The sequence below is a fragment of the Bombina bombina genome, chromosome 5 (assembly GCF_027579735.1).
Source record: "Bombina bombina isolate aBomBom1 chromosome 5, aBomBom1.pri, whole genome shotgun sequence".
Lineage (NCBI taxonomy): Eukaryota > Metazoa > Chordata > Amphibia > Anura > Bombinatoridae > Bombina > Bombina bombina.
Window position 1 is genome coordinate 804,804,325 of NC_069503.1, and position 14,404 is coordinate 804,818,728.

Here is a 14,404-nt window from a genome sequence, read left to right on the forward strand (position 1 = left end):
TACCTAAGGTAGTTACTAACAGGAATATCAATCAAGAGATTGTTGTTCCATCCTTGTGTCCAAATCCTTCTTCAAAGAAGGAACGTCTTCTACACAATCTGGATGTAGTTCGTGCCCTCAAGTTCTACTTGCAGGCAACTAAAAAATTTCGCCAAACTTCTTCCTTGTTTGTCGTTTATTCTGGACAGAGGAGAGGTCAAAAAGCTTCTGCTACCTCTCTCTCTTTCTGGCTTCGTAGCATAATACGTTTAGCCTATGAGACTGCTGGACAGCAGCCTCCTGAAAGAATTACAGCTCACTCCACTAGAGCTGTGGCTTCCACTTGGGCCTTTAAGAATGAGGCCTCTGTTGAACAGATTTGCAAGGCTGCAACTTGGTCTTCGCTTCATACTTTTTCCAAATTTTACAAATTTGACACTTTTGCTTCTTCGGAGGCTATTTTTGGGAGAAAGGTTCTTCAGGCAGTGGTTCCTTCTATATAATGAGCCTGCCTATCCCTCCCGTCATCCGTGTACTTTTGCTTTGGTATTGGTATCCCAGAAGTAATGATGACCCGTGGACTGATCGCACATAACAGAAGAAAACATAATTTATGCTTACCTGATAAATTCCTTTCTTCTGTTGTGCGATCAGTCCACGGCCCGCCCTGTTTTTTAAGGCAGGTAAATATTTTTTAAATTATACTCCAGTCACCACTTCACCCTTGGTTACTCCTTTCTCGTTGATTCTTGGTCGAATGACTGGGACTGACGTAGAGGGGAGGAGCTATATCAGCTCTGCTGGGTGAATCCTCTTGCATTTCCTGTTGGGGAGGAGTTATATCCCAGAAGTAATGATGACCCGTGGACTGATCGCACAACAGAAGAAAGGAATTTATCAGGTAAGCATAAATTATGTTTTTTCATGTCTTACGCTTGATAGGTTTCCTGAAGGCATGAGTACTTGATCCTCTGTTTTGTGTCCACAGATAGAGGTTGTTCATTTGTGAACTAAAGATTGCAGGAAGGGGAGGGATTATATTGAGAGAGGGATCCCGTGCCTTATAGATGTTTCTGTCTGAGTAAGGGTGAGACTATAACCCACCAGTATGTAATAGGTATTTTTCAGAATATTAATAAATTGATTTACCAAGAAGCTTAAAGGGACAGTCTAGGCCAAAATTAACTTTCATGATTCAGATAGAGCATGTCATTTTAAACAATTTTCCAATTTACTTTTATCACCAATTTTGCTTTGTTCTCTTGGTATTCTTAGTTGAAAGCTTAACCTAGGAGGTTCATATGCTAATTTCTTAGACCTTGAAGGCCACCTCTTTTCAGAATGCATTTTAACAGTTTTTCACCACTAGAGGGTGTTAGTTCACATATTTTATATAGATAACACTGTGCTCGTGCACGTGAAGTTATCTGGGAGCAGGCACTGATTGGCTAAACTGCAAATCTGTCAAAGAACTGAAATAAAGGGGCAGTTTGCAGAGGCTTAGATACAAGATAATCACAGAGGTTAAAAGTATATTAATATAACTGTGTTGGTTATGCAAAACTGGGGAATGGGTAATAAAGGGACTATATATCTTTTAAAATAATACAAATTCTGGTGTAGACTGTCCATTTAAATATTATATAAAAAAGAACATGATTTTGTGATCTGTGTACCATAATATCATAAATAAATGAGTGATGTTTTATTATTATTTTTATTTTTTTCCAAGATTTGTGCCTCTCACCTGCCAACTCCATCTGAAGCTCCTAATCATTACCAGGCGGTATGTCGGGCCCTGTATGCAGAAACCATGGAGCTGCACATGTTCCTGACCAAAATAAAAAGCGCAAAAGAGGTAAGTTAGTGGTTGCCATAGAAACAGTTATTAAGTTTCCAGCATATATTGATAATACTTAGTAAGGAATTTGCATAAGTCTACAATGATATGCGATTCAAGATTAATGAAACCTTAGGTATACTGTACGTATTATACCATATTTTAGACTAAAGAAATATAATAACAGCTAAAACATTGGTTTAGCGTGTCTGGCGATGAATGAAGGTAAGGATAAAAAATCGTATAGAATAAGATTATAGCTGAGCTATAATTTACCATCCCCTTGGGCACAATTTCTTGTATAGTAATAAGGATGGTTTGGAAAGTTTCTAGTAAATGGTAATTATATTTTTTTATGGGAGTCAAAAATCATCTGTACTAGAAAAATATTAGGCAATACACACGGCTGTGTATTTTGCTTATGGTCACATGGCACCAGCCCCTGCAATTTTAAAAGGGACATAAAACGCAAAAGAAATTATTTTGTGATGCAGACAGAGCTTATAATTTTAAACGTTTCCAATTTACTTCAGTTATCAAATTTGCTTAGTTTCCCCATGTTAATCTGTGTTGAAGAGATACCTAGGTAGGTGTCTGGCGCACTACATGGCAGGAAATAGCGCTACCATCCAGTGCTCTTGCAAATGTATAACATTCTTGTAAAACTGCTGCCATATAGTGCTCCAGACACGTGCACGCTCCTGAGCTAAGGTCCCTGCTTTGCATCTAAGGATATCAAGAGAATGAAGACAATTTGGTAATATAAGTAAATTAGAAAGTTCTTTAAAATTGCTTGCTCTTTCTGAATCATGAAATAAAGTGTTGTGTTTCATATCCCTTTAAGGTTACAGGTATAGCTCCCTGCAATCTTATGGAATGGATTGCAACAAAACAACTGCTTTTTGCTAGGTAGAAAAAAAAATCACACACTATGGACAAACTACCCTGTTCCAGCAATGTTTCTGATGTCTGGTATAAAGGGTCAGTATTATTAACATATAAACTTTTATGGGGGGAGCCAACAGTCTGTCGATATTTTATTATTGTTTTATATATTAAAAGGGACATTAAACTCACAAGTGTGTTTCTCATAAAGTGCCAGATTATGAGTGGTCGCAAACGTTTGTGCGCAAGCAATACGAGATTTATCACAGGTGATTGCATGCATCGGGTTTACAAATCGAAAGTAGATGCGATCACTTGAGCACAATTTTGATTTATGCTAGAATAATTACCTCGGTCCTCAGAGCTTTGGGAAACTGTTTTGCACAAAACACAAAGTACACTTACACTCATAATAACACTGTCTAATAAAAATGATTTAAAAAAAAATTGCACACAAGTTATAAGTGCTCAAAGATCTCGGGTGTTAGGTAAAAAAAAGCAGGCAAAGGGCTTTAACATTGAGATACATAGATATACATCTCTAAAGCTATATATGTTTGTGTGTGTGTATATATATATATATATATATATATATATATATATATAGTATATGTGTGTACATATGTATTTATATGTGTATATAAAGACATATATACACATATAAATACATATATACACATATAAATACATATATACACACATATATAATATATATATATATATATATATATATATATATATATATATGCATTTGAGCCCTTTGCAGTAAAGTAGATGAACACATGTTTTAACTATGTATTTACTGTAAATATTTCACATTCCAATGTTCTGTACATAATAGAATATGCTCTATTTATTTTTGAATAGATATTCCTATATATATATATATATATATATATATATATATGTATACATCTATGCCTATATATAATTGTGTGTATTTTCGAAGGGGAAGTTCTCCCTGAAAACGTTTCAATAAAATTGTGAATTTTTCCTTACTAAAGGTCCTGAGAGTGCATTTGCTTTGTGGGATATTTACTATGTTTGTGCACCCAGGCATATATATAAAGGTGCGGCACTCGCTGATCTTTTCAATCCAATGTGAATTTTATTTGTGTAACGTTTCGGGGGGGGGGGGGACACACTCCCCTTCCTACCCCGAAACGGTACACAAATTCACATTGGATTGAAAAGACCAGCGAGTGCCGCACCTTTGTTCTTATATTATAACCTGTTGGCACCCTGGAGGAGGATGTCTTTTGAAAGTGAGAGTACACTCTATATATAAGATACATAGATATTGTACCAAAATACCATCAGATATATGTAGAAATATGAATTCATGAATAAATAGAACATATTCTTCTATGTAAGGAACATTGGAATGTGAAATATTTATATTTTCATGTCGGGTTAGTGCACATGAGAATATTCGATCGGGTTTGTGAGTAGGGTGTTAGGTTCCCCCCCCCCACACACTTTTTTCCTCCATTAACTTCTATAGGGGAATACGTGAATGTGCAAGTAATATTCAAAGTTCCGCTTTTTGTGCTCAGCGAGTTAGTGCCAGTGAAAACAGTTTACTTTTATCTTATAATACGAGCCCAATCCAACGTGCGTAAAAAGCTTACTTCTAGCACAGATAAAGCTTGAGTTGGAGCGTTAATAAGCGCTCCACTTGTAATCTGGCCCATAATATTTTGTTCACAAATTTAAAAAAAAAAACTAAAAACTTTGTATATTACTTTATTTATTTTGCCTACTTTTCCTGTAATTTAACTTTTAAAGTTGTAGTCTTTGGCCACTGCTGATATGTTATTCTATAGCAACACAACCGAAATGTCTAACTGTCCCTTTAAGTTATGCTCTGCTTAATGGGCAGTTTGTGTGCTTAGAACAACTAGTCGGTGTGTGTCAGTTTATTCCTGTGCTGCTTTGTACCAGATGAAAGATTAATAATTACTTTGTGTTGTCTCATAGGCTTTGGCTGGCCTCATACTTGTGTGTATGTAATTACCACAGTGCTGTACATGCAATTAAAATTGCTTTAATGCCTTGTGATCTCTGTGGGTTTACTGCAGATGAGACACCATTTCATAGCCTTAAGAGTGAGGCTACGTAAATTCAAAACATGAGTTAGAATTATATTTAACATTCATGCCACTTATTCAAATGTGAAAAGCATTACCTTTAGTAAAGGTTGTGCTCTCCCAATACGCTGCATGCAAGCACAACTAACAATTGTACCACCTTTATCAGGAACTCTTCATTTGACTACAGAAGCTTCCTACTTTTTCTGGTCTATTGAATGACCACTCCCTCCACCCAAAAAAGGATAAATAAACAAAACCTCTAAAGATTACCATGGTGACTAGTGCATAAAAAAGAAGTCAGATTTACTGTGCTGAATAGGTCTAACAAAAGCTGTGCTAATTCAAATAAAACTATTTTTTTTAGGATTGCTAAAACCTTTATATTAAATTAACATTAATGTTAATATAAAAGCTTTATGACCCCTAAACCAGTGGAATTACCAGGGCAATCTCTTATTTGTGTGTCCATAAGTATATATTAGTGGGTTATGTCTTTGATTTATATTCAGCTCAAATATACAAAATTAACTCTAGGGATTAAATTCCTCTCGAGTGGGACACTTCTTAAGATTGAGGGTTTCTCCATCTGCTGCTTCTAAATGGGTGAGAGACTTTGTTAGAAGTCTTCTTAGACTATGTAATTTTGCATTATAATATCTATTTACAACCCAGACTAATAATTCTAATGCATATTATTGTCATACATAGTTTCCAGTTCATATATTTAAAGTGGAAATGGTGCCACCATCCTAAAATTGTATATTTGTTTAACAAATGTGTTTCTACAAATCCAGTGGCTAAAGGAAAGATTTAAAGGACCATGCAGTAGAATTACATAATTAACAAGTGCGTAATAAAAAGACAAAGCAATAACACCTACTCTGAATTTTCAATAAGCAGTAGATTTTGTTCTAACAAATTTATTTTTTCTCCCATTTTCCGGCCTCCTGTATCATGTGACAGATATCAGCGAATCACATACTAGTATACGTATACCCTGCTTGTGCACATGCTCAGTGGGATTTTATTCCCCAGAAAGTGTGCATATTAAAAGACTGCAAAATCTGATCATTTAAGTAAATTGGAAAATGTCTTAAAACTGCATGCTTTATAAAAGTTTATTTTGACTTGAGTGTCCCTTTAAAATACTTAAATCTTGAGTGATGGCTGCTTAATCACTGTGCTCTGTGCATTGAAAGCAGATAAAAAGCTGCAAAAGTTCAAATAATGAGCTAAACTAGCTAAAATATAGCAGACAATCTTTCTGAGACTAGTGGGACAAAATTGAGTCGAGGTAAATCACACTGAGGAGAGCCTGCACGGCAAGGAATCAAAACAGACACCCACGCAGTGAACACCTCAGAGCGCCCGCCATTAAGGGAGCCGGTCACAGAGGACCATGGAAACAAGCAAGTGGGGATGAAGATGAAATCCATCTGTTACCGTAACACAGCTTAACCCGGCTCCGGTAAGAGATCTCAATTAGCCACTTGATGCAACGCAACACATAGTTGGGATAAGAGGAGGGGGAACTGAATAGTGCTATAAGCCGCCATTACTACACTATCCTGACAGGATCTTTGGCATATGATATATTACACAGATTACAGGGACCGGGAGCCAGCACATAGCATGCAGAGGCATAAATGTACATATCTTGAGACCCTTGCAAAAAAGCTTCAGAGAGCAGAGGATTAAGCAACAGAGATCACAAATGACAGGGCCCCAGCATCCGGTATATGACAAGGAAAATGTAAATGCGCAATCGACAATATAGATATATCCCAAAGCCATTAGCAACTATCCAGCAACTGAAAAGTTCACCCCCTACACAGGGCAAGAGCCAGATGATACCATAAAGCCCCAAAGATTTATTTAGAGGAACAAGCATGTGAAAGGCAGATATCGAAGGCCCACAGAAAGTTATATACCGGCAGCTAGGAGACAGTAGCTCATCACAAACCGCACAATTATTTGAGGCACAAATGTCTATATATGCTAACTGTTCTATGAAGCCAGATGTCAATTCAGCATATGAGGTAGTGGGACACTGATACTCGGATCTCAAAGATATTATATTTAGCATTGCCTACCCGGCTTGATTTATCTGACTACAAACAAGGGACGGAATATTCCCCTTCCCCTTCTTTTCTTTTTCCTTCTACATAAAATATATTTGTTGGTACAGGGGACAACTATGTCTGTTAGAAAACAGAATAAAGCAGGACCCAATGCAAAATCGCAACATCCCTTTTTTAAGTCATCTAAAGGAGATAAAGGACTAGGGACAGATACTGCACCATCAGAGGAAGACATGGACTCTGACACAGACTCCCAAACTACTAATGCAGATCTAACCCCAGCAACAAAAGCAGATATTAATAATCTTGTATCTAAACAAGACATCAACACGATCTTCGATAAGATGTGGGAAAAGATGGATACCTTACAGACCACAGTTACCACTAGTCTAGCAGATATTAAACAGGATATCAAAGACCTAGGAACCAGAGTTGAATCACTCGAAGAGAAAGAGGAGACAACAATGGAAGAGATAAGTGCATTGTCCCAAAATATGGCCTCCCATCAACAAGATATAGCTGAAATTCATGACAAGATGGAGGATTTAGAAAACAGAAGCCGCCGATGCAATCTAAGGTTGAAGGGAGTCCCCGAAGCCGTCACACCTTCGGAGCTGCCTGATTTTCTTTTGCAGCTATTTCAAGCTGTTACAGATAATAAAGAAGATGGCAAATATGAAATAGAGAGGGCGCATAGGGCCTTACGAGCAAAACCCAAAAAAGGAGATCCACCAAGAGATATAATAATAAAGATGCTGCGTTTTCGAGAAAAAGAGGAGATAATGACAGCAGCAAGAAAGAACCCGACTTTCAAATTTAAAGGCTCAGTTATCCAGTTCTTTCAAGATTTATGTTTAAGAACACTGCAAAGGCGAGGTACCCTGCGCCCTCTCACACAACTTCTACGGAAAAACCAGATACCCTACAGATGGGGATTCCCATTTTCCCTCAATATTCAACACGATGGGAAGAATTTGTCAATTAAAGATCCAGCAGAGATCCCAGAAATATGCCAATACTTCAAACTCAACTGCCCAGACATACCTACCTCATCCCAGGGAAACAAAGAGATACATCAGCCCTCCCAACAACCAACGGACAGATGGTCCAAGGTGGCAAAGAGGAAGCAAAGAACCTGAAGTCCCATCAATCTTTCAATATCATATTAGGAACTTAACTTTGAACATAACTGAATCAAGTTGCAGCATTTGGGGGGGACCCTCACAGGAATACACTCCTAATGCTGGAAACAGTTTACAACACCATATCAGGAACTTAACCAAAGGATAAGCAGAACTGAGTTGCAATAATCCTGGAGGACCTCGACAGTAATGGACTCCTGACGCTGAGGACAAGTTGCAGATGAGTACACTTCTGTAATCTGTTAAATGTATATTTAGATTGGGGGGAAAGAAGGGGTTTCATGTTTATTTCTCCTCTGGAGCCATTAGCTTCAGCGGACAAAACAGGTATGCTATGCACCTACTAAGACTGTCTTTGGAGCTGCCAAATATTTGGAGGTAGCCTAAAATTAATCTGAACTTTATCATACTAAGACTGCTCTTAAATACGCATCTAGCTTTACAATGCACATCCGCCTAGATGTGTAATCACCGAATGTTATTAGATGTTATATACAATTTACACGTTACTGTTTTTCTGTTTTATTGTTCTATTTTTTGTTTTTTAGTTAATGTTATCAGTTCAGTATGGGATTGCTCATACTACACAGTCACTAAATTCAATCGGTCACACACTAGGTATCTTTACCCAGACCCTCACAAGGTGTCACGACTACTAAGAAGAAGATTTAAGGTAAATTATAATATGAATGACTATATGATGTGTTTCTCCCTGATTGCTTGCAAAACAGTTTTAGATCCTTATTTCAAAGTACACTTAAAAAGCAATGGTCATGTTAGAGATCATACATACATTATAAAATATGGATATATGGACCATTAACTTAATATCCCACAATGCTAGGGGTCTGAATTCAGATATCAAACGTAGGACAGCAATCACACAGTATAAATCCTTACAAGCAAATATAGTTTTCCTTCAGGAAACTCACTTTATGAAGGCTCAGATACCGAAATATTGGACCAAGGCTTTTCCACAACACTTTCACTCCACATCAGACACAAAAAAACGCGGGGTATCTATACTTATACATTCTTCGTTGCCCTTTGTACATAGGGAAACAATAGAGGACAAGGAAGGTAGATTTCTAATTGTGAGAGGTCAGATCCAGGGAACTGATATTACCCTATGCAATATATATGCTCCTAATGATAAACAGGATACTTTCATTAGACATATTACACACCTTCTGACAGAGTGGTCTCAGACGAGGACGATTCTGGCAGGCGATTTTAATGTAGATTTTACGCTACAATCTAGAGGATCTCACCTTACGCTCACTAATAAACAGAATAAGCAATGCAAAATGACTAAACTAATACAAGATCACCTAACCACACTTGCTCTAATAGACTCCTGGAAAGCTTTATATGGTCACACAGACGACACTACCTTTTTTTCAGCAGCACATAAGACATATACAAAATTAGACTATGTTTTTGTTAGTCAGTTCTTACAACCTATATTGATAACTTCGTCCATTCACTCCTGTGTGTGGTCGGATCACTCTATAGTGCAGCTCAAATTAGGCAGTATTCAGGTACCAAATAGGAAAAGAGTTTGGACATACGATCCAATCTGTCTAAAAGATCCTATGGTCCACAACACAATTACACAAAGTATGCTGGAGTATTGGGACATTAACACAGGATCTACAGATAATCCTATTTCAACATGGGCAGCTCATAAGACTTACTTGAGGGGACTGCTCATTAAAGAAAAATCTATCTTACTCCGCAAAAACAGCACACAAAGATTAACTCTCCAAAAAGAGATAGACACGCTAGTGAGACAACACAAACTTACACAATCTGGAAGTATACTTACGCAACTCAATGACAAGCGCACAAAACTAGCAGCAATTCTAAATGATCAAGCGGTAAAAGCAGCATTCCGACTCAAGACAAATTACTATATTTATACTAATAAACCCGACAGATATATGGCGAATAGAATTCGCGAGAGAACAAAATTAGCTACAATACCACAAATTCAAAAACAAGACGGCACCACTACATCCCACCCGCAGGAAATTGTTGATTGCTTTGCTCAATACTATAGCACGTTATACGAGGGAACTCATGTCAGCCATTCCCCACATACCGAAACCATACTTACTAAATTATTAGATGAAGCCCAACTCCCCTCCATTACAGAAACAGAAAGAGATGACCTTAACAAGGAAATCACTATTAATGAGGTACAACAGGCTATCAAAGATCTAAAGCCAGGGAAGGCCCCGGGTCCGGATGGTCTGCCCGGGGAATATTATAAACTATTTAAAGCCTCATTAGCCCCACATTTAGTTAAATTCTCAAATTATATTATGCAAGGTTACGAGATTCCATCTGATCTTCTAAGAGCTAAAATAGTTGTCATCCCTAAACCAGGGAAAAACCCGAAATGCTGCACCAGCTATAGACCTATATCCCTTATAAATCAGGACTTGAAAATTTTCACTAAGATTTTAGCAAACAGGTTGAAATATATCCTCCCGAACATAGTACACCCAGACCAGGTAGGGTTTGTTTTAGGTAGAGAAGCACCGGACAATGTTAGGCGCATAATCACTGCAATAAATCACCTAGACCACACTAGAACGCCTTCTCTGGTCCTGTCATTGGACGCGGAGAAGGCGTTTGACAGAGTTGACTGGACATACATGTTCACGGTTCTGGACAGAATGGGATTTGGAGGCCCTTTTGTAGAAGCCTTGAGAAGCATATACTCTAACCCCATGGCTACGGTAGGTGCCATGGGACATCACTCTGGGCCCATTTACATACGAAATGGCACGAGGCAGGGATGCCCACTATCCCCGTTGCTATTCGCCCTATGCATGGAACCTCTGGCGGCTAGTATTAGACGCTCCCCCGATGTAACAAGACTTAAAATTAAAGACACTGACTATAAAATCACCCTCTTCGCGGACGATGTTCTGCTGACGCTGACCAGACCCCTTGCGTCTTTAACAGGCCTCTATGATATCCTACAGAGGTTCTCTATTGTGTCAGGATATAAGATCAATATGGATAAAAGTGAGGCGCTAGCAATATCTTTACCAGCCCACACAAAAAAACTAATCGAACTGAATTTCTCATTCTCATGGGCCAAATCATATATTAAATACCTAGGAATTAAGTTAACGGTTCGCTATAGTGATTTATATAATACAAACTATCTCCCTATGTATAGAGAATTGCGAAGAGATATGGCTAAATGGAAGCTTCTTAACTTTTCTTGGTATGGCAGGATCTCTGCAATAAAGATGAATCTATTACCAAGAATCCTCTATTTGTTTCGGACCTTGCCTATACTAGTCCCAAAAAAAGACCTAAAAACCCTTCAGACAGATATTATCTGCTTTGTAAACGGCAAAAAGCAATCGAGACTCCCTTATAGAGTACTAACTAGACATAGACAATTAGGGGGGGCAGGGGTCCCTGATTTACTTAATTATTACGACGCATCTAGGCTGGCCCAAACTGCGCTGATGGGATCCTCAATAAAATACTTGGTGTGGATGGACCTAGAGAAGGAGATAGGAGAATTAGATTCCCCGGGAGATTTGGTTTGGGACAGACTTCAACCCCAAGGTAAAATCAAAAAATACTCCCAAACCACAGTATTTTCGATTGATCATTGGACAACACTAACGAAAAATGAAAAACTGATGCCAAGCTTTTCCTCTAAGATGCCACTTAAATATCTTATTCCACATGACTACCGAAGACAGTTAGACAAATGGGAAAACAAGGGTCTGTACCGGGTAGGGGACTTGCTAGCACATAACAAACCACTAACCTTCAATCAACTAAGAGAAAAGTTGACACCCATTCCCCTACATTGGTATTTATATTTACAGATTGCATCTGCACTAAATCGATATATACCACACATGCACAAACAGATTAGCACTACATTGGAGAGATTGTGCTGTACCCCCTCTAGACCCAAGAAATCCATTTCACTGTTATATCTTGCGTTACAAAACTTAATTAATGAAAATAAACCAGCGGTCATGCTCAACTGGGAAACAGATACACATTCAACACTAGAGATAAGCGAATGGCAGGAATTGTTCTATTCCTCCTGTAAGGGACTAATTAGTGCCGATTTAAGAGAAAATAGCCTTAAGACCATTTTTAGGTGGTATCTAACCCCAATCAAAACGTCACACTACACTGAGGGGAGAAGTAGAAATTGTTATCGTGGATGTGAGTCGACTGGTACATACATACATATGTGGTGGGAATGCCCTGGTGTGACTCACATCTGGACTAGACTATCGGTATTTCTCAGCACCCTTCTAGATGAACAGATATCACTGACCATTTCCCAGGCGTTATTAAATGCTCCACTTCCAAACTTTAATAGACATATTAATACCTTCATTAGAATACTCTGCACAGTCACGAGAATAGGAATAGCCAGACACTGGAAAGAGGGAGTACCGACATGGTGCGAGATACTAGAAAGATTTAAACTAACATATTCTCTATACGAAATGGCAGCAAAAATACTAGATACGACGGAAAACTTCCAAAAGATTTGGTTCTATTGGATAATGCATCCACCTTAATATGATTACCCTAATCTAACCTGATAGAACAGTAAAAAGAAACATGATGGGAGGGGGAAGAAGGTAGGAGTTTTGGAGAGACATAATTATGAAGACTACACTGAGTTTACTATATCATATTCAGAGGTGTGACACATCAAGAGTACATTCTAGTGACCTAAAGTTATGTTTAGTTAGTTTTCTTTTATTGTAATAAAAATCCACATGAGAGATAGGTGTCTTTCATAAGAAATATAACAGGTATGCCTTACTGACTTTGAGACTTGATAGTATGTTGTAATTCCATGTGAAAAAAGATAAACCTCAAACTGTTAAATTTAGGAACTAAAGGGTTTATATGCCTGACAAGCTGATAATGTAATCAACTGTAAAAGACCGATATTGTATTCAATGATGTTATTTCAATAAAAATTATTTTATCATAAAATACTTAAATCTTCTCAAGTGTTAAATGCAGTTGTGAGGTTTTTAAGGTTTCTAAGCAACTAGCTCCTTGCTGCAGATTCCCAGAACATACAAAGTGGAATAAACAAGTGCCAGATTTAGCTCTCTCATTCATTCTCTTGGTCAACCAATTTCTTGGAAACGTTTTGTGCCCTTCACATTAGAACATGTGGTCATTAATAAAACAACGCTTAAACGGGACTGTTTTGTTACCGTCTTTTGTTGACCTTTCCACTGAGTGAATAAAATTAAATGCCAGCAGAGATGGTGGTTTTTGTAGACTTCAGTCAGTGGCCTTGATGATGGAAATCTTTTGTCTCATGAGAATGCATCCTATAATGTTGTTCCATTAATGAAAGAATATCTTTATAATTTAGCTTGCCAGAACCTGAAATAAAAAAGTAAAATTGTATTTGATTAAATCATATTGAGTATAATGACATGTTTCATAAGGTGTCTGATGAAGAAAAAAACATTTCTGTTGCTTTTATACAAGCAAAAGCTTTCCTTGGCTGCCTCTTGTTTGGCTAACCGTAAATAAGGAAAATCCTTCAAACGTTAGTATTTAACAGGCGTGCTTTCAAAGGGCATACTGTGCTGGAAGAGCTCTGTCAGTCTTCTTCCAAGAAAAACCTCTTTTATTTGAGGAAAAAATGTCAGCTACAGAGTGGGAGACAATTACAGTGACTTTAAAAGCAAAATCTAGCTGAGGACATGCTGAGTATTTATAAAAAAAAAAAAACTTTTTGGCAGAGCACTTTTATCAAGTCTAAAGGAAACTTTGAATTAATGTGTTTTTCTTTTGCATGATGTACCGAGTCCACGGATTCATCCTAACTTGTTGGATATTGTCCTTCCTGACAGGAAGTAGCAAAGAGAGCACAACAGCAGAGCTGTCTATATAGCTCCCCCCTTAACTCCACCCCCAGTCATTCTCTTTGCTGGCTCTAAGCAGGAAGAGTAAAGAGAAGAGGTGTTAAACTGTTAGTTTTAGTTTATCTTCAATCAAGTGTTTGTTATTTTTAAATGGTACCGGTGTTGTACTATTTACTCTCAGGCAGGACATAGATGAAGATTTCTGCCTGGAGGATGATGATCTTAGCATTTGTAACTAAGGTCCACTGCTGTTCCCACAGAAGCTGAGGAGTACAGGAAAACTTCAGTGTGAGGAACGGTTTCTTGCTATACAGCAATGAGGTATGTTCAGTCATATTTTCTGCAGAGACTGTGTTAATTCAGAAAGGCTGACAGTGTCCCCATTAGGGGAAGGGGAAGCAGTAATCCTAGTGTTATCAGAGGTTTTTACTAGCTTGCATAAAGGGTTAATTTTTTTGTGGGCACTCAGTTTGTTATGTGA

General features: G+C 37.8%; 1 protein-coding gene across 4 annotated transcripts in view; it reads left to right on the top strand.

Moving 5' to 3' along the window:
* The window catches only part of SPIRE1 (spire type actin nucleation factor 1), a 418,349-nt gene that overhangs the window by 274,584 nt on the left and 129,361 nt on the right, over window positions 1-14,404 (top strand). For all 4 annotated transcript variants that reach the window (XM_053714898.1, XM_053714899.1, XM_053714900.1 and 1 more), the window contains exon 4: window positions 1,712-1,837. In XM_053714898.1, coding sequence (XP_053570873.1) covers window positions 1,712-1,837 — 126 coding nt within the window. The remainder of the gene's footprint in view (window positions 1-1,711; window positions 1,838-14,404) is intronic.